Source organism: Diadema antillarum, unplaced genomic scaffold (genome assembly GCF_040938485.1).
Source record: "Diadema antillarum isolate AM-2024a unplaced genomic scaffold, OU_Dant_1.0 scf00000069, whole genome shotgun sequence".
Lineage (NCBI taxonomy): Eukaryota > Metazoa > Echinodermata > Echinoidea > Diadematoida > Diadematidae > Diadema > Diadema antillarum.
In genome coordinates this window covers 1,408,326-1,433,209 of record NW_027270958.1, presented here as the reverse complement: position 1 = coordinate 1,433,209, position 24,884 = coordinate 1,408,326, and the positions used below count along the sequence as shown (strand labels likewise).

Sequence of the window (24,884 nt, the reverse complement as noted above, 5' to 3'; positions counted from 1 at the left end):
TGAAATAAAGCTTGTTATTTCGAAAGTTCGTTAATTTGAAACGAAATAATGTTAATAATTCTAAGGTTCGTTAGAACGCACTTTTTTTTTTCATTTTTCGGATAAACGAATCCTATCTATTATTGTCGAATGAACAGGCATATAGCATGGCTCGACACTAACTTTTTTGTTTGGTGGCCCGATGGGGCCACCAAAATCCTAAATTTCAAATTTTTGGTGGCCCGAGAGAAAAATTTGGTGTCCCGAAAAAAAAACCGATAAAAAACATTAAAAGTCCCTTTTTTTAATGAGTCAAATATCTAAGATTTATGATAGTAAGAATTAGAAGTTGGACATATCTACTCATAAATAAACTTCAACAAACTTGCAACACTCACTCTCAGGCACTTATTCAATCCTTTTCATCCATCCTTTGAACAAAAAGTTACGAATTTATTGACATACTTTTCAAAAAAACTTGGTGGTCCGAGGCCGGCCACCAAATTTGCCCTTTTTTGAAATTTGGTGGCCCGACTTTCATTTTTGATGGCCCCGGGCCACCGGGCCACCGTTAGTGTCGAGCCCTGCATATAGGTTTACTGAATAACAAACATTAATTTCATTTTCGGAATAATGAGGGCTCGGAATAACTAACATCGCGTAGATTTTCATGGCTTGATATTACTCAATGATTATGTATACATTATAATCTTATTATCAAATACTTTGTAGCATTTACGACCATGTAGGTCGAATCCCTAACTGGAAATGCTGTTATCTCAAACAGTGCTTTGAAGTGACAGGTCTTAATTTCTGAGTCGAGTCATTCCATTGAAGTTGTTTGTAAATGATCCTATCATGAGATATCTATAGACCTCAAATCAAACACATATTAAATATTTGTCACGTTTGTGATAAGCTCGTGAGTACGACAAAGTGACCTTCTTAGTTAAAGATAACCAAGGTAATGTGTATCATCTACTCCACCTCACTTCATTTTTACTACATCATTTTATCTATGTACAGATATGCAATCTTTTCAGAATACGATATCCCAAATCAACGGAAAGAGCAGACAACATGTGTACACACAATAAATACTAGTAGATACCTCTAATGTTTGTTCGCGTTATCTTTAATCTCTGCACCATGTATCTATCTACATGAATTCAGTCTGTCGATGGTGCTTGAATTGATTGGTTTCAAATATTTTCAGTCTGCCGAACAGGCAATCGTAAGTGTGGGTAAAGGTAGATTATCCTTCTTCTTCAACAGACAGGCACTATAGTGTGACGGTGTTGAATTGCTAATCCCATCGAGTACTATGTCACATAATGTGTGATGATTAGCCAGAGGAATACCTTTTTGATTAAAGAAGAATACGGATAAAATAGTGCGTATATGCTTCAGATCTGATGTACCTCTTGTAAGAAATTCACATCATGTGTTTTGTATATTTTGGTAAGGTGTGACATTTTCAATTCTATTGAAGCATTAATAAAACTTATATGCACACGTAATGTGTTGTGTACTGCAGGAATATGCTGACGTGTTATTTGTTTTGTTTGATTTGTTTTTCTGTTGTCTGATAAAATGAGATACATTGCATGGCTGACAGTGCGAGATTTAAGTTCCATTAAAGTTCCCCTGCGGTATTTTTCCATAAAGTAAAGATGTATGTTCAGGGTTTTAGCAACGACTGTCAGTGGATTCATTCTACCCTATTTGGGTCATCTCGTGAGCCGGACACCCATGACTCGTATAGAGGCTCAAAATTGAAAAAAAAAGGTCCATGAGTCATACAGCCCATAAGCTCGACATTACGCAAAATAGGCCCACAAGCTAGATACAATAGTATATAAGACCGATGAGTGTCGGCCTCGACGTGGCCTTGTTTGCCGTATATATGTCGGACTCAAGGGCTTTTTGTTTTTTTGTTTTTTTGCCTATACAGTGCCGGATTCATGGGCCTTATTGCTTATAGAGTAAAACTCGTGGGCTGTATGATTCGTGCGTGACGGACTGGTGACTTGCACTCATGAGAATTGCCTTTACCCGATAGTGAGAGGTCGTTCACGTAAACATTAGAAAGAGATGGTATAGTGTTTTTGACGTCCAAAAACTGCCGCATTGCCCTCCCGGGCTTACGCGAACCTACACGGACCTCCAAAGACCTACACGGATGCCCAAGGCGTCTACACGGATCTCTCCCCTGATCACCTGGATCAGATCCTGGGTGATCCAGCATGTAGGGCCTATATTTGACTAGGGCTTTTGATACTGCGAGCGGTCCCCCTATTGACATGTTAAACATTATGTATAAATTAAATAAATAATTGTTTCCAAATTCTTTGCAAGTGGAGAAAAGCGTCTGTCAATGGAAAAAGGAAGGGTTCCCCTTTCCTCACAATCAACATTACGCTCTCCATAGCTGACAATTATGAAATAGTCGCCCTCCAAAGTTAGATTACCTTTTTTTTGGGGGGGGGGGAGGATAAGTTGATATCAAACTGAAACTGATGTCAAATATAATAAAGAATGTTCCACTATACTCTCCTACAGAATGAATGAAACACAACTTACAATATGAACGAGAACAATCGAATGAACAATCAAACTAATGAAGAAACTGAGACGACAAATTTTTCATTTAAATGTCGATCCTCTGTTGTTCATGTAATCAATCTTCCGCCAATCTAACAAAAAATCATTTCCAAGAAACAGCTTGTTTAGCACCAGCACCAGCTCCACCTTTGCTGACTTCTCTAGTGCATTTAACACTATTGTAACTCACCTTTTGATACAAAAATTGATTTCTTTTCATGTGCCCCCTCAAATCATCCTTTGGATCCAAGATTTCCTCAGTAACCGACCTCAGAAGGTTATGATGGGTAATGTTCAATCTAGTATGAAAATTTTGAACACAGGAGCACCGCAAGGATGCGTCCTGTCCCCAGTACTTTTTTCATTGTACACCAGTGACTGTCGATGTTCCTCAAACCAGTGTAGCATCATAAAATACGCAGATGATACTGTCATCACAGGTTATCTTGCATCTGATGATATTGAAGCATACACCAGCACAGTTGAAAGTTTTGTAAAACGGTGTGATGATCATTTCCTACTGTTAAATGTGTCGAAAACAAAGGAGTTGATCATAGATCACAGACGTAATGCCACTGAGCATAGGGCAGTTACAATTCACGGGGTAGTAGTGGAACAAGTCCAGGAATACAAGTACTTGGGTACGACCATAAGCAACTCACTAAACTGGTCAAAAAATATCGAATCATTGCAGAAAAAAGCAAATCAGAGGCTTTACTTTGTTAGGACCCTGAAAAAGCTCCATGTGGAAGACAGACTCGTTGCTCTATTCTACAACTCCATCATTGAGAGTGTTCTAACTTATAATATTGTGTGTTATTTTGCCCAAGCAACAAAATGTGATTTGAAGAAGCTAAATCGTCCCAGAAAAATAGTCCAACGCTTATTAGGGCAAGACTTCCCATCCCTCGATGATGTCTATCAAGAGAGAGTTGCTTCCATACTGCGGAAGATTATGCAGGACCCCACCCACCCACTCAACGAAAACTTTACCTTCAACCGTTCAGGTATTCGCTTGTGTGTTCCACGTACTCAGAAAACCCGTTTCAGGCAATCGTTCATCCCTAACGCCATACATCTCTCTAATGCGCAAGTCCGAAGGTCTGTGTCACACCCGTCATGAATACCTTACCCAGATATCAATTGATTGTAATAATTATGGATAATCTCATTTTTCTTTTGGTGTATCAGATGTAACATTGATGTAACATTACATTGATGACGTAATTCTGAAATATTTGTGTGTAAGAAGAATTTACTCACACACACACACACACACACACACACGCGCACCCATACACACGCTCACACATACAAAATACATACCACCCTTACTCACACTTTATCTCATATTACTCTCAAATGCTTTTGCACACACATACATCTCACCATGTATATATATATTTTCGTAACTTAAACTCATATGTTGTAATTAAAGATCATATTATATTGTTTTTTTTTCTTTAAACGAAAACATTATATGAGCAATTATTGAAAGTTTTCTTTTTATGACTTATATGATACAGAACTTTTTGCCAAAATTGATTTACAAGACAGTTGTATATTATCCATACTTGGTCTATTTCATATGCTATCCTTATGTATACATTGGGCAAGCAGAATTATATGTTATGCAATATGTACCTTTGAACTATGATGAATTTGTCAATTTGTAATATGTAATTGTATTTTTTTGTCTTGTTCACTATATGTGGACTACATGTAAAAAAACCAGTGAAAAGAGAATTTCCTTTATGGACAATAAAGCAATTCATTCATTCATTCATTCAGCAAGTCGAGAAAAATCGCCTTCATTCATGTGATCGTGCATGGTAAAGTGTGGATTTCAAGTTAAATTTTAATCCAAAGCGATCAAAAGTACCCGCATGATTAGAGATCTCGTGACTTTGACCCTGATGAATATCCACTCACTGCAGCGTTCAATACGCTTCTAGAGAAATAGACCAAAAAAAAAAAAAATGAAAGAAAGGAAGCGAGTATTCTGAAGTTCACCTAGGGCTACAAACAACTCTGCAACAGAGAATCATTATGTTTTACTGCTTTAATAAAAACGTTTATGAGTACCATCGTTTCTTTTGCTACTGCCAATAATTATGTTGCTATAAAAGCATGCTTAGACGCATATCAAAATATATGAGGGCATCACGAATGTATTTTGCAGAGAGTTGCAAGATACAATTGGCATCTCCCCCCCCCCCCTCCCGCGTCTATTCATTCTCTTTTTGTGTGCTGATTTTATGTTCTACAATGGAATAAAAATAATGCTTACATGAGACAAGGTTCTGGAGAGCATAGTGAGGTGGTTTTTTTTTTTCTTCTATGTATGTGTGTGTGTGTGTGTGTGTGTGTGTGTGTGTGTGTGTGAACCATTATGGCACAATCATGGGGGAAAACATTTCAGTCGCGTACCCAATGTGCATAGTACACCGCAAAAGCATCAGTGTTAGATTAACACCATGGGTGTTAAATCTAACATCGATCAAGTGTCAATAGAGGACCACACCCACAGGTGTATAAACTATGTTGCGATGATGTGGAAAAATGTTTACCTGGCACTTCGTGGTGTTAATTGGACACTGTAGCTGGTGATATTTTTAACACTGCGCTGGTGTTGATGTCAATGGTGTAACACCCGTCCAGCTTCAATAGGAAACACACCAACTGGTGTTACTGTGGTGTAAATGTGTTTTCACTTTTTTTTTTACAAAAATGAAGTAGCCTACTTCAGCGGAAAATTCTTGATCGTCTTGTTGAGGTTCAAAATCAACAAGAAGAACAGTAACCAAGACACTATTAAAAAAAAAAAATCAATTTTATATTTTGAAATGACACCCGGAGGTGTTAATCTAACACCATAAATGAGCGCCGGAAATTTAACACCGGACTTTTTGCAGTGATAACAAATTCCTTCTGTGAGAGGTCACGGTTTCTTCGTTGTAAGCTTCACATAATTCATTTGTGTGTGTGTGTGTGTGTGTGCTATGAATATTGAATCGAAAATTGCAATGTTTGTTGTAGCCAATTTGGAAAGGACTCTTACACGTTTCCCATCTTTCAAAATGAGAAACTTCTTTCGTTGATTGCACTCAAACGATTGTTCCTTTTTTATCATTATCATCATTCTGATATCAGGCAACATTTATTGAGGTATTAGTATTAACGGTATCATTATACTAGCTAAGTAAGTACCAGTATGCGCTTGTATTTTCTTAGCTATTAGCCACAATAACTTTTGCAATCATAAGCTTACCCCAGCAAGGATCAGTGAGTTTTTAAAAACCTGGAAGATCGTGTATAAAAAAAACCACACAGCAATTACTAACGGTTGAATTCTGTAGAAATTCTAATAAAAAGTGATAATGACACATATTGAAAAGAACGTTGTACCTATTAATTTTATAAGAAACCATACACAATCAATTCCTTATCAATCAGCTTTTCACATTTAATTTTTTTTTCACAGCACCTCCGACTTTTCATTATTTATTTTCATAGCATATTAACTGTCGACATTTTTTTTAAAACTGTCACACCATGATATCAGTTTGGCTTTTTTTCCCTCTCATCCTCCCTTCTATCCTCATGTTAGCGATCTATAGTGATGGGGTTTAATTTATTTATTTATTTATTTATTTATTTATTTATTTATTTATTTATTTATTTATTTATTTATTTATTTATTTATTCATTCATTTATTTTTGTATTTATTCATTCATTTATTTATTTATTTATTAATCTTGTTTTCACAGGTTGGCTCCATCAGTGAGTTGAACACTGTTGTTCGGTGAGGCCCTGCACAGTATGGACAATACACAGACATGTATTCATAAACATCAAAACATCACAATATCAACAAAAACAATTATAGAATAGGCCTATATAGCATATACATAACATAATCATGTCCGGGGTATATAATTGTTTAGAGATATTAGCCCTATAGTTATCATATACGAAAATCATCATTCTTATTTATAGTTCGTGTGACTGCGTTTTGCAATTCAGTACACGCCTAGGAGGAAAAGTGAAAATTCGACACTGTTTTGGCGTAGATCCCTATCCCCTAAGTGATAAGTCGTTGTACACCATCAAAATTATGTTGTTGCTTATTGTCCGTAGTCTGTAGGATCGTTCAAGGATGAAGCCCTAACCAAAGCTGTTATAGAATTTTGTATGTCAATTACATCATTCAGCTAAAAAACATGACAAATAGGTCACGTGATTTATACGCTAATTTGCATTACGCGAACACAGATGATAGATTACGAACATACATCAGAAATGCATGTCCCCATGACGTGAAAGGAGAATACATCAAGTTTAATGGTTTACTTTTTATGAGTTCTTCTTTGATACTGACAACCAATCAAATTTTTAACGGTAAACATTTTTTTTTTTTTTGATGCGGATATCGGGCGTATAGGTTGGATGGTCGATGTATCTCATTGACTAGATCGAGACTGTCATTTCTGCAGTCGGAACAGCGTCGATCGCTGCTTGGAGAATCGAAGTCAGAATTGTGTGTTTCATCTGCGTCGTTGTTGCCGCTAATAGAAATAGAAATGTTTCCCCGTCTACGGTGTCAAGTTTTGTAAATGCCACAATTTTCCTTTAAAACAAAATAGACAGATGTCCCGGGTGTGAAAGCAGTCCAAGACCAGCAAGACTAGCAAAGTGCGTTTTACAAGGTCGTCGTCCGCAACTTTCACGATGAATCACCTGAATATTCGTGGATTTGTGATAATCTGTGTTACGCTGCACGTTTACACGGACTTATCGGAGGGTAAGTACGCTGTTGAGGTCTTTGATTTTCTAATCAGGATAACGAAGTGCACAAAAAAAAAAAATTCACCCTGTCAGTCAACCCCGTAGCGGTAGCGAGATTATCACACCAGAATAATCAGGACAGTCGTACCCGAAGTAGAGCTTTAGTTCGTTCCCCTATCCTTATTAAATAATTATGAAAAATATTATGCTTATTTACATCAGATTGTCGGAGATTGAGTGTTTTGTCAATAGCACCACATCAAGTGCAATCTAAAAACTATGATTGCTGTGTAATCATCAATGTTATATCACTCAACCTGCCTTTGTCAACCATTCACAGAGGCAGTGAATGTCTTTGATTACTATATCATTATTGAACAAAGTATTGGATGATTAATTCATATGATGGTTATTAAAAAACAAAAACAAAAAAGAAAACGTTGCACCCATCACAGCTAGGTCTTGATGTCATACGGCAAATACTGCCCATGGTAAAAAGTGATTAACATTGATATCAGATTCCCTTTAGATACCAGAAGAAACCGTTTAAAGCGTTTGACATACTATAACATACTATAAACCGTTTAACATACTATAATATACATGCGCCTAATCTGAATAACCAGCTTCGATCCACATAGTTTGTCACCACCATTCCTGCATTTCGACGAGGTTCATGTCGCAGTACTTGCTGGTTTAGAAATGACATCACAACACCACATGTTTTCCACTATATAGGCCTATACACTTCCTTTCTGTCACCGAAAGTGCTCAGACGAAAGGAGGTTATATTTTTATACACTCAGCAAAAAAAGAAAGTAAACACTTTTTTGAGGTCATATTTTTCATAGAAGATTTTTATGAAAATCAATGTATTATATACCATAGTGAAGGGAATTTAATTGGCTATTAAGCTAATAGGTTAATTAAAAATAAAAATTTGCGCATGAGTGAGCACATTCGGTTTTGCGTAAAACCTCCAAGGCACAAAATTAAAAATTGCGAAAATTGACATGTTCTCTTTCATTTGCAAGTGCCCTTCACGACAACATTGACAACAGAAGATCAATTTAACACGAGAGACATGAATTAAATAGGAAAAATAAGTTTTTGTTCTCTTTATCTCTTTATAACCTCTAAGAAAAACAAAATAGGAAACCAAATGGGAAAAATAAGAATGTTCTGTCAAGTCAAATTTCAAATGACATGGGGAATAATAAGCATAAAGGTGATTAAATGAGCAGAATTTCTTTATTTATTTCTTTTAATCTAGTGATTTAAGAATCCATGTGACAATTTCAAGAACCAAACATTATCTACAATTTCCTAAATTGAAAAAAAAACTCAAATTTGTACCATTTTTGTCAATTATTACTTCTTCTCTTATTTCATTTGAATTTTGATTTGACATAAGATGTTTTATTTTCCTCCATTATTTTTAGCCTTCATTGATCTTTTGGGCTTTAAAGATATCATAGAGATCAAAGGTTTAGTTTTTCAACTTAATTCATGTTTCTTTTTGTGTGAAATTTGTTGTTTCTTCTTATTTTTCTATGGAAGAGCACATATGAATGACATCTTGTTCAGTTTTGCAATTTTTACTTTTGTGTCCTGGAAGAGATAAACAATGGTGTTCACTCATGCGTAAAGTTTCCCTTTATGTTGACCTACCAGGTTGATAGCCAATTAAATTACCTTCAATATGGTATATAATACATTAGCTTTCAGCCAAATATTCTATGAGAAATCTAAACTTGAAAAAGCGTTTACTTTCTTTTTTTGCTGAGTGTATATATATATATATATATATATATATATATATATGCTGGACAGCAAAAGAAAGTACCTACTTCTGTCAAAGGCCGCACACAAAAATTCACCCCCTATATAAATAAACAATTTTTGTACACAGGTATGCTGCAATATCCATTAGTACAATCACATACCCAATAGCAAGTGATTATCTTTATAACAAAGAAAAATAACATGCACGTCATCTTGGTCACTGAATCAAAAGTCATAAAATGTAACAGAATGAGCCTTACAAGCCTTACAAGACGTGGCATAATTTTCCTGATGAAAGCTTGCTTAGACCAGAGTAAAGTAATGTCCAGTCTAAAGAGCTAACTGATTTTATTCTGAGAATTAGCATAATCAGGAAGGATAGCATCCCTAAATACAGAATACACTCATTGACATCATTTTGACAAAACAGGTGTTCACTTTGACATATTGGTTGTTTCAAAATGTTGTCCAGTCAGCGGCCATTTTTGCGTGGTGGAAAGTGCTTTTGTGTGGGACTTTTGATTTAGTGACCAAGATGCTGGGCATGTCAAGTTCTTCTTTGTTACGAAGACATTCACTTGCTTATGTGCATGTGACTAGTAAGGGGCATTGTAGCACACCTGTGTACAAAAAATTTTCATTTCTAGGGGGTGAATTTTTGTGTACGGCCGTTGACAGAAGTGGGTACTTTCTTTTGCTGCCCAGTGTGTGTATATATATATATATATATATATATATATATATACGTATATATATATATATATATATATATATATATATACATACATATAGGCCCAAATGTCAGGGTTTGACACTATGAACTTTTTTTCTGGAGGCCACTTTATTAATGTCTAAATCCGAAAATTTGGTGTCCCGAAATAAACGGAAAAATATCAATCCATTTTGAAACTTAAATGGCTGAATCAGGCCACCAACAGATTGTCTTTATATATATATATATATATATATATATATATATATATATGTGTGTGTGTGTGTGTGTGTGTGTGTGTGTGCGTGTGTATGTGTGTACGTTCTAATGTGCACGTTAGGATATCACGCATGCATGTAAACGTTCTGTTGTAGGCCCCTTACAATAATTGTACTGCAAATCAAATTCTAGATATAAAATGAAACTATAGTGAGACAGAGTCGTATAATACGAGGTTGTTATTGTGTCTGTACGAGAAGTTTTATGTCTATATGGTGTAGCAGTGAACAGCATGTTTCATTCATTCCATAGTCATCCATTTCACAGCCACCCACTGATCTCCCCTCCTCAGTCAAGTTCTAATCGTTCTCCGGTTTCTTTCTCTCATCAAGATCTTATGACATGCTGACAGCCACTTTCTATTCCCACTTCCTTTCCGCTCCTCCTGCCATTAATCTTCACCTCATCTCACGATATCAGTGATGTAACTGTAAACAACACCGAATAGCCACCGGGACATGTTTTGTAAACATGATGTACAATGATGATCAAATGTAAATGCGTTTGAATAATATACTGGAGAACAGTGAATAAAGAACACTTTCATTCTGACTCCAGAGCCAAGCAGTCATGCCTCCATCATTCTCCTGAGTCCATAAGCATCTAACTAACCCCACAGAACATAAAAGTTGTATTACTATCTACACACAGTCTGCAGGTAGTATAGTTGCCACTTGTTGAAACCTATTAACAGCCAATAGAATACCAGGCTTACATAACTTACATAAGTCTAATGATTAGTACACACATCACTTCTTCGGGATTTTACTTGTGATGCTCACATACTCATTATCAGTATGTACCAAAATGAATGTTGATTTTTATCTTTAGATATTGAAAGGAAAAGAAGATCTTTTCCTTCTATTTATTTTCATGTTTGATTTAACAACAACTAAGCAGGTTGGTACTTTGTACCGCTACCGCCAGTACGCTGTTAATATCGTAGCGCAGTATCAACGTCAAAGTTCACAGTTCAAATGTATTTCTTTCTTTTTTTCATTTCCATCAAATAAACAGAGAAAATTATATACAATGTTTAAGCAGAACATAATATGTGTAATAGCTGCAAAAACGCAAGTTAACAAAAAGCATGTGATAATGAATAATTATGAAGAAAAGTGACTGTATTTTTTTTAATATGTACATACACGTATACATTATAGGACGAATTGAATAAGGATGGGAATGGAAATGGAGGGTCCCACTTAAAAGCAAAGATTGTACGATATGGTACCCTCAGAAAATACATAAGAAAACGACATAAAACAAAATCAAAGGAACCAATGCCAACTGAGATGAAACCAAATTAGGAAAGAAAAAAAAAGAAGGAAAAATAGAACTGCAATACGTGTCATCGTGGACGCAAGCAAACTGGATTCCATGATGTGATAGAAATGACAAAATACAACCTGGATTGAATATATTGCAAAAAATTGTGTACATACCGGTTAGAATGGAGAAGAGCAAACATAAAAAAGGAGAGAATAGACACAATGGTACTTACGGAACAACAACAGGAACATTTGAGGAGGACTTGTGTTTGACATATTATTTTCTCTTATTAAAAATGATTTATATATTTGATTAAATTTTTTATTTTATTTCTGCATTTTCACAATGTATATACAACGTAAGAAACAATTTTCCAATACTTATTATTATATCATATGTAACCAAAAATGAATACAAATATAATCATATACAATAAATGTACCAATGATTAAATATTGTATAGGTCAGTTATAATCATACAAAAACAATTGGAAAGTCATTGATTATTCAACTGAATTATTACAAACAAAATGGAGGAGACCGTCATGTTAAGCTGAAGCTTGAATTTGATGACGGCCTCTGAAAATGCATATGGCTTATACTTCATTGCAAGTCATTCAATACATACTAAATAAACTGATAACGGAATGCGGGACGCACAGAATGCATCAGTGCAAAGGTGAGTTAGGGTGCTAGTGTATATGTGTAGTTTTGTTAATTGCTTAATGTTTTACAATGATGACTTGACTGAGATGATAAAGCGAACCTAATTCGGTTGTATATTATAAGATGTCAATAAAAATAATCACGTCAGGTGATTTGGAAGAGTTAAACGTTACTTCGCGTGAGCTAGAAAACTACATTTCCAGCACTTTTCATGCATGTTTGTTTCCCCAAATCTGCCTCTTGAACTATGCATTCTGTGTAACGTCCGAAATTCAAACTTGTAAATGTGTCTGTTTGTAGGGCACTGGCTTATAAATGACCTAGACCACCCTTGCGTTCGGAACTGCGATGCCAACCCTGCACCAATGACCTGCCGATACAACTGGACCATCGAGAGTTACTTCTCCGTATCTCGTGCGTGCTACCAGTGCCCGTTTAATTCCTATGACTGCTCCCGAACAGACTGCGTGCCGATGGCGGGTTACGCGCGACCAGTATACTCTGTCAATCGGAAAGTGCCCGGACCGTCAATTCAGGTACTGGTGATGGAGAACACCAACTTTGCCTACCATGACAACACGATGAAAGCAGAGAGAAAAGATCTAAAGTAGATATGGAATAACAATGATGGGCCTCGTGTTTACATGGAAAAGAGGTGGAATCAGGTTTGGAAATATCTATTTCAAAATATAATGTATTTGATTTTGACAGCATTCGAAATTATCTTTCCTGCGTTTTAGGGCGTGTCCGGGTGTGTATAGAAGTGACGTCAGGTGAATAAATTATGTTTAAACTTTAGTTATTAGTGCGTATACTAGATAATAATCCGTTTCAAATGCAATTTAGACAACTGAACGAGTACATTTGTATTTCACCCAACGTTGAATTTCATTTGTTTCGTTTTCCAACCACGTCATGATTATGCTTCAAGGTCTGCGAAAATGACGTCATCGAGGTGCGCGTTCGTAACATCATGATGAACGAGGAGGGGACGTCTATACATTGGCACGGATTTCATCAACGTGATACGCCTCACATGGATGGCGTGTCAAAGGTCACCCAGTGTCCAATCCAAGCAGGCCATGAGTTCACCTATCGCGTTCCCGCCATCAACACAGGTTAGCAATGTACTCTTACATAATCAGTACAGTGAACTCCCGTGATTTATTCTTTGAAAGCTTCACTTAAGTATTTATTCTTTGAAAGCTTCACTAAAACGACATTTGATACAATCATATTCTCCAAACCAATCAAGATAACAAATGTTTATGGTAAATGATTGTAATCTATTGTCAATCTCTATTTTCTTCCTTCAACTGCATCTTGCACTCACACCTGCAACTGCACTGCACCCACCTGATCACTTTCCTCCAAGAGAGTTGTGTCGTTGGATAGTCCTTTTATGAGGCCTCCATCCATTTCAAGCTTAATCGCTTACGATGGTGGTCTCCTGCATTCAATGATCTCTGTTGTTTACTGAAGAATACTGTATATTTTATTTTATGTTCCTGTGTATCTACATTGCTCAATGCAATCACCTATGTGTATCTATTTGTGTACTGTTATCGATTTATTTCACTGCACTTGCTATTCTTTGTCTTTGTTCTTTTTGAAAATTTGTATTCAAATTGTATCTGATTGAAAACAAACAAACAAACAAACTCCCGTTACAACGCTGCAGTTTTCTTTTGTTATACCGAAATTTCATTATAACCGAACCAATAAACCATGAAAAGACAAAGAGCAGATGATGTTGAGGTTTGAATTTTACTTCGTTGTAACCGAAAGTTCGTTATGACCGTGTTCGCTCTCACGCGAATGAACCGAGTGTATCCGGCATTATAAGCTGCAGTCTGTTCTGATGATCCTAACAAACTTTGACTCTACTGGCAAGTTAATACGTATATCTAATCATCATAGGCGGCAAGGGGGGGGGGGTTGTATCCCTCTTAATTTTCCTGGAATTAAAATCTTATTATAACATATCTTATCTTAGTTCATGATTAACATTTTTAATTCCATAGATTTTGTATTTGTTAACAAATTTGCCTGCAGAAGGCTTATGAAGATAATTCGACCCAATTCCCATTAGAATATGAAATAATTAAGTCAGATTTTATTCCAAGTGACACATTTTGTTTGATTTTCTGCGATCCATCAAAGAGCCCCGTTATAGTTCGTTGAATTTTATTTGTAAAAATACAAAAGATCACTTGTGGGGGAAGAGGATAACCCCTCTCCCACCCACTCCCGCAAGGTGTTTCAGTCCCCCCCCCCCCACCCCTCCTCGTTCCATGAAATCGCCGTCACTGGTGATAAAAATTATGACACGCGTTAAGATTCCATTGGTAACACATTATATGAATCCAGCACGTTAATGAACAGGAGTGGGTAAAAAAGTGGTCACAGCTCGTTTTTCCGAAGGCTCTTCAATCCGAAGATTCGTTATTCCGAAGGTTCGATATTCCGAATTTCATTTTCGGATTAATAAATTTTCGGATTAACGAACCCTTTTTCATTTTCGGATTAACGAACCTTCGGAATAACGAACGTTCGGAATAGCGAATCTTCGGAATAACGAACAGCACCCAAAATAGTACAGTGTGTATGGTGGTTGTTTAAACCCAGTTTCTACAATGGAGGGGGGATGGCAAAATTACATGAATATCCAGGATTTTAGTAACGTCACAAGCAGAAAATCATGAAAGATTCGGAATTGAATTGAGTGGAAACAGCTATTATACACCCTCCTTCTCAAGTATCATTGTTTCATTGTATGCTTAAAGGGGCATTCCAGACGATTTTCATAATTTGACATCATCATGTACATTAATAGACAGCTCCATGTACAGATTTGTCGAATTTAATTTTGTCCTTGAGCAGAGGAACAATACACTGAAAAATTTTGAACAAATCAAACTTACAGTGCTAATGACATAGGAGCCTCATATCATTCAGAAATGTAGAAATGTAACTTCCATTACATCACCACTTGCTTAAAGGAGCATTCCGGACGATTTTCATGATTTCACATCATGTAGTACATAAATCGACAGCTCCATGTACAGATTTGTGAAATCTATTATGGTTCTTAAACAGAGAAACAATACACTGAATAATCTTAAACAAATCGCACTTAACAGTGCTGATGACATAGGAGCCTCGCGTAATTCATAAATGTAGCAGTGTAAATTCTATTACAATACCACTTGCTTAACAAGTTCACCTGTGTAGAATTTATGCATGCCATCTTCTGCTTCCTTGAGCCCCAACGTATGTATTTTTGTGGTGAGGCTGCCATGTCATCATCCTTGTCCATTGCAATCTGTTCTAAATTTCTTATTCCTCAAGCCAATCACTATAAATTCTGGAACTATGTATTCAGTATAACTAAGCTGTTCAAATATAAACATTTGAAAATCATCCGGAGGTCTCCTTTAAAGTAAGCCGGAGCTGGCCTCCGCTCTTTACAACACTTGGGTTTGATGCGATAAAAAAAATGCAACGAGTCCGTTTCCGGTGCGCATCAATACCTACCTACCACATACCTATTAGATACCAGCATTATAATAGTATACCAGCATTTGGTGCTTGATAAGTACCCCATTAAACGTTCCCCTTTATCTTACTTTGAACCAGTGCTCTTTGGAATATATGTATAATTATAGGTATGCATATATAGGTTTTCGTTGTTGTTGTTGTTCCTTTTTTTCAGCCTGTAGTTCATGTTGATTACAGAACAATTTACATTTTTTATGTGGAGTCACAAAGTTCAATATTAATTGTGAGTTGTTTTTTTTTTCCATTTTAAAACAGTGACTCTTTTATTTTTGCATTCTTCATTTTGCCTATTTGGCATAGAATTAGTGCTTTCAATTTCTCATCACTGCTCATAGTGCATCTGTTACTCAGTAACTCTCAGCAATCCGTGACCATGTACAAAGTAACACTGCGTATCAACTTATGTCTACTTTTAAAAACAATGTTTTAATTCCATCAGAATAATCAAAATAATACAGCCCTAGACATTGGAAGAAATGACTCGCAGGAATGACTCAATGACTCAGCATTAGTTATGGATACTCTTTCATTTGCTGCATTGCTGTAACGTTAATCGCAGGGAGAATGTAACTCGCGTGACGGTTTTAAACGGTTTTGACCAGAAGAACCGACTAGCAAATAAATATTCCTTTAAATGACGTCGTTGACAACTAAGCATCATTTGTTGTAGCATGGTTCAGCCTTGATGTTTTCATTTTATTTCTTTACCCTAAAACTTGACGCGATGTACATAACGGACCTGTACTTTTCAGGAAATAAAAACTTGATTAACTGAAAAAAAGAAAATAACATCACTTTTGATGACATCAACTTTTCTTTTCATCTTTATTATATCGTAGCTCACATGAAATGACTGTGATAACCTTTATTATATGCCACTTCGGTATTCTTGCGTTTGGTTGTATAGATGGTATAGTGACACATGTGTATAATCTTGTCAACTCGGAGTTGCACGCGAAGTATACACCTGCTCGAACACCTTAACCCTTTAAAGGTCGTTTGGAAATCAAAACACACAAAGGGTTAAAGTCTTATCTAAATCACTTCACAAGGTTGAAAAAGAAACCAGGGGGGCATTTCATGAAGCGTTTTGTCAGATATTTCATCTGACAAAATGTTAAAAGCTACTGAAATCCTTGCATCTGATTAGCTGAGAGCAAATTTGTCCGACAAGTTGTCGGACAAAAATGCTTCATGAAATGCCCCCCAGGAGTTACTTTCTCATATCATGGACAATTCAAAGATGCACATATTAGTAATTCCACTCTTCACGCCACCATCACAGTCAGACATAATAATCACTACCATTCACCCGTCGATATCAAGACCATTGAGACGCGTTTGGAAGTCAAATAAAACAGAAAATTATTCACGAATGAGCATAACAACTCGTTTCAGTTCACCGGTAACTTTCTTCACAGTTTGAACTAAGTATCATAAAGCCTCTATATACAAACGCTAAATTTAGTCCTCGCGATTTGTAAGACGGATTTGTGACATTGGGATTCGTGAACAGAAAAGATGGTAGAATGTATTAAACTAAAAGTACGATCATTTCAGCGAAAAAAAAAACCCACATGTACTAAATATTCTTTTGGCCACAGAAGCGATGAACAAGGTATAATGACTCAATAAAGTCAAGAAGGATTTGCCGTGCATATAGTCCCTTTCATGTATTTTTATGTATATAGGTACGCACTGGTGGCACTCGCACAGTGGCATTCAACGGGCCGATGGTATATACGGCTCCCTCATTGTTCGACAGACTTCATCCTCCGACCCCCATCGACATCTTTACGATGTCGATGATCCTCGCCACGTCCTCGTGATCATTGAGTGGTCAAGGCAGCCAGCAACAACGACTGCCGCGGGACTCTTCCATGGCGCGGGAGTGATCGAAGTCGATGGTATTCTCATCAACGGCCGCGGTGAGTTGATCTTCCGAAATTGCATGGTGATGATGATAATGATGGACAGCATTTATACAGCGCTATTAATATATTTGCAAATACTTATAGGACTTTAGTTTAAACAGGCGGACAGACGGTTTTTGTTAAGATTGGGAGGTTTCAAGGTTGTTACAAATTACACTCTTATACATTTATTCTTTTATACGTTATACATATAATATGTATCATATATATATAGTTATCACTGTTCCTACATTATGCATGATACGTACATGACACTACATTTTACATTACATCACGAGAGTATATGTTACAGTATTATATATCAAACTTCTACACGCTATTATGCACTGTACATTTGACTGTAAATGTACATTGAACGTAATGATACTACATAGTATACATTTTATACATTATACATTAAACATCATACATATTTTTTTTTTCATCTATACGTGATCCATCCATTGTTTTCGATTTTTAAGTTGGACTTGTGGACTCTGCCCTTTATAGTCTTCAGGGCGTCCGTCCGTCCTTCCATCCCTAATCAATTTTGTGGACAGCGTAACAAAATAACCCTTTGAGGTATCCTATTGAAACGTGACATGTATGTGTATGAGTGGACAAAGTTGTGACTATAGCTTTTGGGTGCACATGTTCAAGGTCAAAGGTGAAAGATCAAGGTCAAATTTTCAAAATGTAATTATTTCCCCCATATCTATGCAATGTCTGAAGGTATTTTCTTAGCATATACATGTATTACCCAACCAAGATTCTCTAGAGAAAGTTTTGGAACATGACGTCAAAGGTCAAAGGTTAAAAGTTAAGTGAAAATGCTAAAATTTCACTTTTTTTTCTCCATATCTCAGAAATTGTTCAAGTTGTTTTCATGGAACTGAATACATATGTACGTACAGCCTTGATTCCTTTTTACTCCCTTGTACCGTCGTGATTCTCTTGGGAATTTGGGGGTCAAGAGTCAAAGTTTAAGGGTCAAAGTTCAAGGTCAACTCCTCAAATTTTCACCATTTTCTTCATATCACTGCAATAACTGAAATTATTCTATTGAAACTTAGTATATACACATATCATCCAATGGAGATTCTCTCAGGAAGTCTTTGGCCAAAAGGTCAAAGGTCAGGTGAAAACGTTGTTTTGTTTTGTTTTTACTTTTTCCTACATATCTCGCATGTGGCTCAAGGTATCGTCATGAAACTTGGTACATACGTATGCACGTACTGCCTGACAGTCATTCTCTTGGTAATTTTAGGGTCATGGGGGCAAAGGTCAAGAGTATTAAAAAGACAAGGTTAAAATGCTAGAATTTTACTATCTAATGCTGGACCTTTTCTCCAAACCTTGGAGATTACTAAATGTATAAACATATTATAAAAGGGTCAAATGTCAAGTAAAAATTCTCAAATCCCCAAATACAGGCTCTCTAAAACGATGATAATAACCATATATCCAATCAAACCTATAGTTCAAGGAAAGTTAACACTCAATACATTTATTTGTGATAAACATGTCATTTCATTTTTTTGCCAAATATATTATGTGAATTTGTAGTGATACATTGTCAAGACTTACTGTAGAACTTTTGGGAAAACCATGTATTATGGTGGAGGCCTACCAGTCACATATCGACATTTCTAGTAGTACGATCTATTCGGATTTTTTTTTAAATGAAATGAAAACTTAGACAACAGCTTGCGTATTATCTGCACACTTTTTATACTTAATTTCGATCATTGAGATGGTCAAAATATCGAAATATCCAAATTATTTTGTCTTGTTTGACTGATGGGAAAAGAGAAAAAAAGTCTTCAACAACGACATAATTTATCATTGAATATTGTTGGAATAGATACTCACATATTATTGTGATAATTATACATGTCAATAGAGAGAGAGAGAGAAATCACCTATGCGAGATCATTTGTGCAGGGACCAACTTGGTGTTTGACAGCGAAGACAAGGCGAACGTCACGGTAGATCATCACGTAGTGTACGTCAAATCCGGTTTGAGATATCGCTTCCGGGTCATCGGGGCGATGGGTGACGTTTGCCCTGTGACAGTCTCGGTGGACCACCACGAACTCACCGTCATCGCCACTGATGGTGCACCGATCGACCCTCTAGTCGTTGACCGCATCACCATCTTCTCCGGAGAGCGTTACGACTTTGTACTCGACGCAAACCAGGAGAAGGACAGTTATTGGATTCGCGTGGCGGGCGATTTGGCGTGCGCTTCATTCCAGGTTCGATTAGCATTTCAGTCAAGGATGCCTACTGTACTTAATTCAAGGGTTTAGGATTCTCATCATGCATGATAAGAATGATAATACCCTTATTTAACGTTTAAGGCATAGAATATGCTATATATAATCCAACTAATCATCCTTGGTAGTGTTTCTCAAATTCTGAGTTTTCCTTTCATCGATTTACTTTGAAGATAAAGATGCAAATGCGCATTTTTAGATAAAACAACAACAACTGAATCCAAGTGAAATTCCGTCTATTCGATTATTGAAAAGGACCAATCCACAGTGTTCTCACCATTATTCTTTTCCCGTGGTTAAATGTATCGCTTTCCTTAAAAGATGGAACTTGTCTCCCCAATCGATAAAAGTTGGTATAGGCTTGCTATACTCTTCCCCTATCTTCCGTTTTTTCTTCAGTCCAGTATCTTATATTATTTGTGATTCGACAATTATTATTATATGATATGTTATAGGAGTAGTATCCATGATACTGGGCCATGATATCGGTATTGTATGTGATGAAATGGTTTGATTTATAATGTTATATTTTTTCATTATCATATATTCCCAAAGGAGTTTGCAATCCTCCGATATGACATGACTCCGCGTGGTATTGAACCTGACGAGGACAAATCCATTAGACGTGAGGGCGTGACGTTAAACCCCATAGCAGGAACTGACGGCAAACTTATCTCTGACTTGCGGGATGCAGGTAGTATAATAGCGATTGACAATCAACTCAGCGTCTACTTGAAAGAAATTTAAGCACATGAATTTACAAGTTGACATTTTACGTCGTTAGCAAAGTCTACTATAATGGTTACGGTGCTTGGCTCCGTTACAAAACTTGGGAATAGTATAAGACATCAAATATTTGCACTCTTTGTACTCAAAGGTTTTTACACATTTTGAAATAAAACAAATATTCTCTAAAATTACCCGTAATAACGGTTAGATTTTTAAAATCACGCTAAAATGTTTCAAATCACGTGTGGTATTTTTTTTTTTAAATCAAAATGGTTCCCGCCATTTCAGTGGCTTCGGCTATTACATCGGATTGTAAGGTGTGTAGTTTACATGATCATTCTTCTAATGTCAAACGCTTGCTTGTTAAAGGATGGTGATGATGATGATGACGAGGAGGATTTTGGGACATCAATGTTTCTGTAAACTGAGCTGCGATGTTTTGTTGGATCAATTATTTCTGGATATAAATAGATGTTCTTCGTCTATTTGTAAATGTTCGCCTTACATCCTCCTAAGCTTGTGTCATTGTTTGTTTGGTGTTTTTTGTGTGTGTATGTTTTTGGATCTTAGAGGAGACTGTGGATGATCTAAGCCAAGTTGACGTCACCAGCTACATAGAGCTCAATGTTATAGGGCGCAACAGAATCAAAGGGCTTCATGATCCTATCTTTTACCCGGTCGAGAACGCCGGGAATGACACGTACCTGGCAACCTTTCTAACCGTCCTAGACAACATCACGCTGACACTGCCCGGCGTTCCCCTCCTGACACACGCACAAGAACTGGATAGCTCGATGTTCTGCAACCGCCGATCTCTTCTGAACGATGGAATAGATTGTTCCACGCTAGGCTGCGCGTGTGTACATACCCTCAGTTTTAAACAAGATCAGGTGAGGTATTCTTTTTTGTAGTCGTATTAAGCGTAGACGCAATATACAGTATACAATCTATTAGGAAATGTGAATGGCAGTCAAAGTTTGTCTGATATTTGACGTTTAGAAATGTAAACAATAATTATTAAGGAAAATGTACATTAAAGGCATATATTTACCATTTGCAGATGAAACAAAATTCCAGCTTTTGTGCCATGATAGTTCTAAAATGTGAGTTAGAGATAAAAACAACCAATGTAAAAATTTGAAACAGTATGATTAATCTTAAGTATTGTAAAATCTAAAAACATGTGAACAATAGTTGTAATAAAGTCTTTCTAGACTAAACAATCTATCCAGTTATGACTTATTGAGAAAATTAATGATATCTCCTTATATCTTAGGCTTTATTGCAAAATTTCTACATTGTAGGATGTTTTGTGATGCAACTGACCTAAACATATGCATCAAAATGTGATATCTCAAACATGTCTGTTTACATCACTGCTCCCAATGGTAAACAGTGGTATCTTTGAATCAGGAGGAGTCAGTACCTGAAGTGTGAGCTTTGATTTGTCTCAGGCTTTTCCTTTGACACCTTGGCTCTTCAGATTTAAAGGGAAAGTCTCTTGTATTTGGGATCTTATCCTCGGCTTCGCACTTCCTTGGATTTCTTTGTTATTGATCAAGGTTGTTGAGTTGGTGATGATCAACACGGGAGTAATCGCGGCACATCCTATGCACCTCCATGGGTATTACTTCACCGTACTGGGAATGCGGTCACTCTCGATACCATTTTCGACGGAAGACTTTAAGAATCTTGACGAAGAAGGTTGGATTGTCTACATCATTTGCTTTTTGTTTAGGGTTTAACATCGATTAATTTGGGCATTTGTGATTGCATTTGGCAGTTTTTTTTTCAAGTAATTTGGTGATTTTCTTTTGTACAAAGCATTCTTAATATAATTTGCTGCATTATTACAACGATGCTTACAACTTACGCTGCCAACACTGGATATCCTATGGGTTTACGATGTGTAACTTTGCAGTTGGAGAATAAATGATATCATCAAAAAAATCAATCTTTGCAAATACTGGTTAGGCGAAGCACAAGGAACCAAGGGAGGAAATTAAGTATGTTATAACTAAATTTTTAGATACACAGTAACGAAGGAAACTTTATTCGTTATGTAGGCCTACTTGAAAAGGGTGACTCATGGAAATACACGTGCACACAACGCCTGCATGTATCTCCACATGAAAATCAGGGCAAATGTGATTTCTGATAATTTTTGTGTTGTGTTCTCCAATTCACGATGTAAACAAATATTAAAACAGGTAAACTTTGTAAATGGCCATGGTTTCGAAAATGCTCAAACATTAGCTTTACTCGCTATAGTGTGATTTTCCATCATCAATACATTTTTGTATTGAATACGTATAGTGTGCCTGCTATTACATGAGCTTTATAGGGCAAATAATTCACTTGGTTAGTAGATGTTCATTTCAAACGCGTCTGATTCATTATTAATGCAGGAAATGTCAGTCGCAATCTAAACAACCCCCCGCGGAAGGATAGCGTGATGGTACCGCCTGGAGGCTATGTAGTGGTGAGGTTTCGCGCCAGTAATCCTGGATGGTGGCTGATGCATTGTCACTTCGATACACATTTATTGGTGAGAGTAATGATTTCCTTCTGCATTGCAACTTTGTATTAACAACGTTCATAATTTCTAGTTTCAATGAAACTCGATTTGGTCATCCAGTGTCATATAGAAAATAGGTACATGTATATCGCCTTTTTTTATGTTTCCAAGTTTTGATTTCATTGATACGGTACGATTAAAGTGGGGTCAATACGTATCTCCCGATTCCAGTTTAAAGTAGGGCCTATACATATAATATTAAAAGTTTGGAGTGTACAGGGGCAGGCCTTGTTTCTCTCCTGATAAAACTGATGAAAAGACCGTGATAGCGTGAAGGGGCTGTCACCACAGTGATTTGAGATGAAACGCTGAGGAAGTCGCCTTCTTGAATTAATTTGATATGGCTAGCTTAACGGGGTACACCAGGGGGCATTTCATGAAGCGTTTTGTCCGACAAACTTGTCGCACAAATTTGCTCTCAGCCAATCAGAAACAAGAATTTCAGTAGCTTGTAACAGTTTGTTGTGAGAAAAAAAAAATCTGACAAAACGCTTCATGAAATGCCCCCCAGGATGTGTTGGAAGGGGTTGGACCAGTAAGACGAGGGGACAATTCTTGTCCCCCGCGATAATGGTTGGACGATACCATGATAAACATTTCTTGACTTATTCCCCAGAATGTCGTCATATTTTACGTCATGTACAAGTGAAAAACCAAGTGTTATTTGAGTTTTTCAAGCCGCCGTGCGTTGCTAATAAATAGATAAGACAAAAAGTTGTAGGTTTTACTTTGACACCCATGGTCAGACACTGTCCAAACATAACATTAATCATTCTCAGGGGTAGAGGATATAGAATAGTTCGAAAAATATGGGTGATCAGCATGAGAAGAGGGGTGTGGGAGCGTCACCAAACTGTACATTTCTAAGATTTTTCCCCCTCAAAATCCAGAGGTAATGCAACCAATTTTGTTGTAGTAAAGATCAAGGGAGCACAACCCTTTTCTAAGGGACAAAAGTCAAAGAATAATACCAAAGACGAAGGACGGTGTGTATATCATTTAGAAACTCAGCATGCAGTTAGTGACCAGTGGAACTCAGAATATGAGGTATTCCGAGGGCTACCTCGGACAGGCCCTTTGTAGCTGTAACTTTGTGCTGCGGCAATCTTTGAAAAAACATTGTCATTTTCATCTGTATCAATGCTGTCGGTGTTCCCATTAACAGTATAGTTCAACGATGAATACTGTCATTTACCCACTGTTTATTTTTTCCCCCCGCAATTAGCGTTCTCCCAATCATGTATATATAATCATCATGACAGTTACTGTCATGATCGTTGTCGCTTTAATTTCCTTTACAGCTTGGTATGGGACTGCTGGTACACGTTGACGGTCCGCTGCCGGCGCCACCCGACGATTTACCCGTATGCACTAAACTGCCGCGGGTCTGACTAGCAAGGGAGGAAAAACGCTTCATAGTATCTTTGGATTTGTGAAAAAGAGCCGGGATATTTGCGAATGCAGGCAAAAATAAGTCTATGTATGCTCTGAGATATATTGTTTACTTGCATTTGCCATTGTGATGGCACAATATTCTTGTAAGATGTATTGTCAGATTTCGCTAACTGTTTATGTTCGTATGCCTGAAAAAACAACAACATAGAAATGTTTAAAGAAGTAAAACAATGCATGTTAAAACTTTGTACCATTTTAGGACCATAAAGTTTGAATTCGTAAACTGGAAACGCTGATAAACAGTGCGTTAAGTGACCGGTCTAAAACAATTCTGAATCGAGTC

General features: G+C 36.8%; 1 protein-coding gene across 1 annotated transcript; it reads left to right on the top strand.

The window, feature by feature from the left end:
- Positions 1–12,083: 12,083 nt before the first annotated feature.
- Positions 12,084–24,537, top strand: LOC139716687 (uncharacterized). The gene is made up of 10 exons (XM_071628217.1): positions 12,084–12,099; positions 12,387–12,622; positions 13,018–13,204; positions 17,339–17,575; positions 19,505–19,818; positions 20,395–20,533; positions 21,139–21,458; positions 22,131–22,272; positions 22,977–23,116; positions 24,448–24,537. Exons 1-10 carry the CDS (start codon positions 12,084–12,086, stop codon positions 24,535–24,537), a joined length of 1,821 nt encoding a protein of 606 aa, XP_071484318.1.
- The last annotated feature ends 347 nt before the right edge of the window (positions 24,538–24,884 follow it).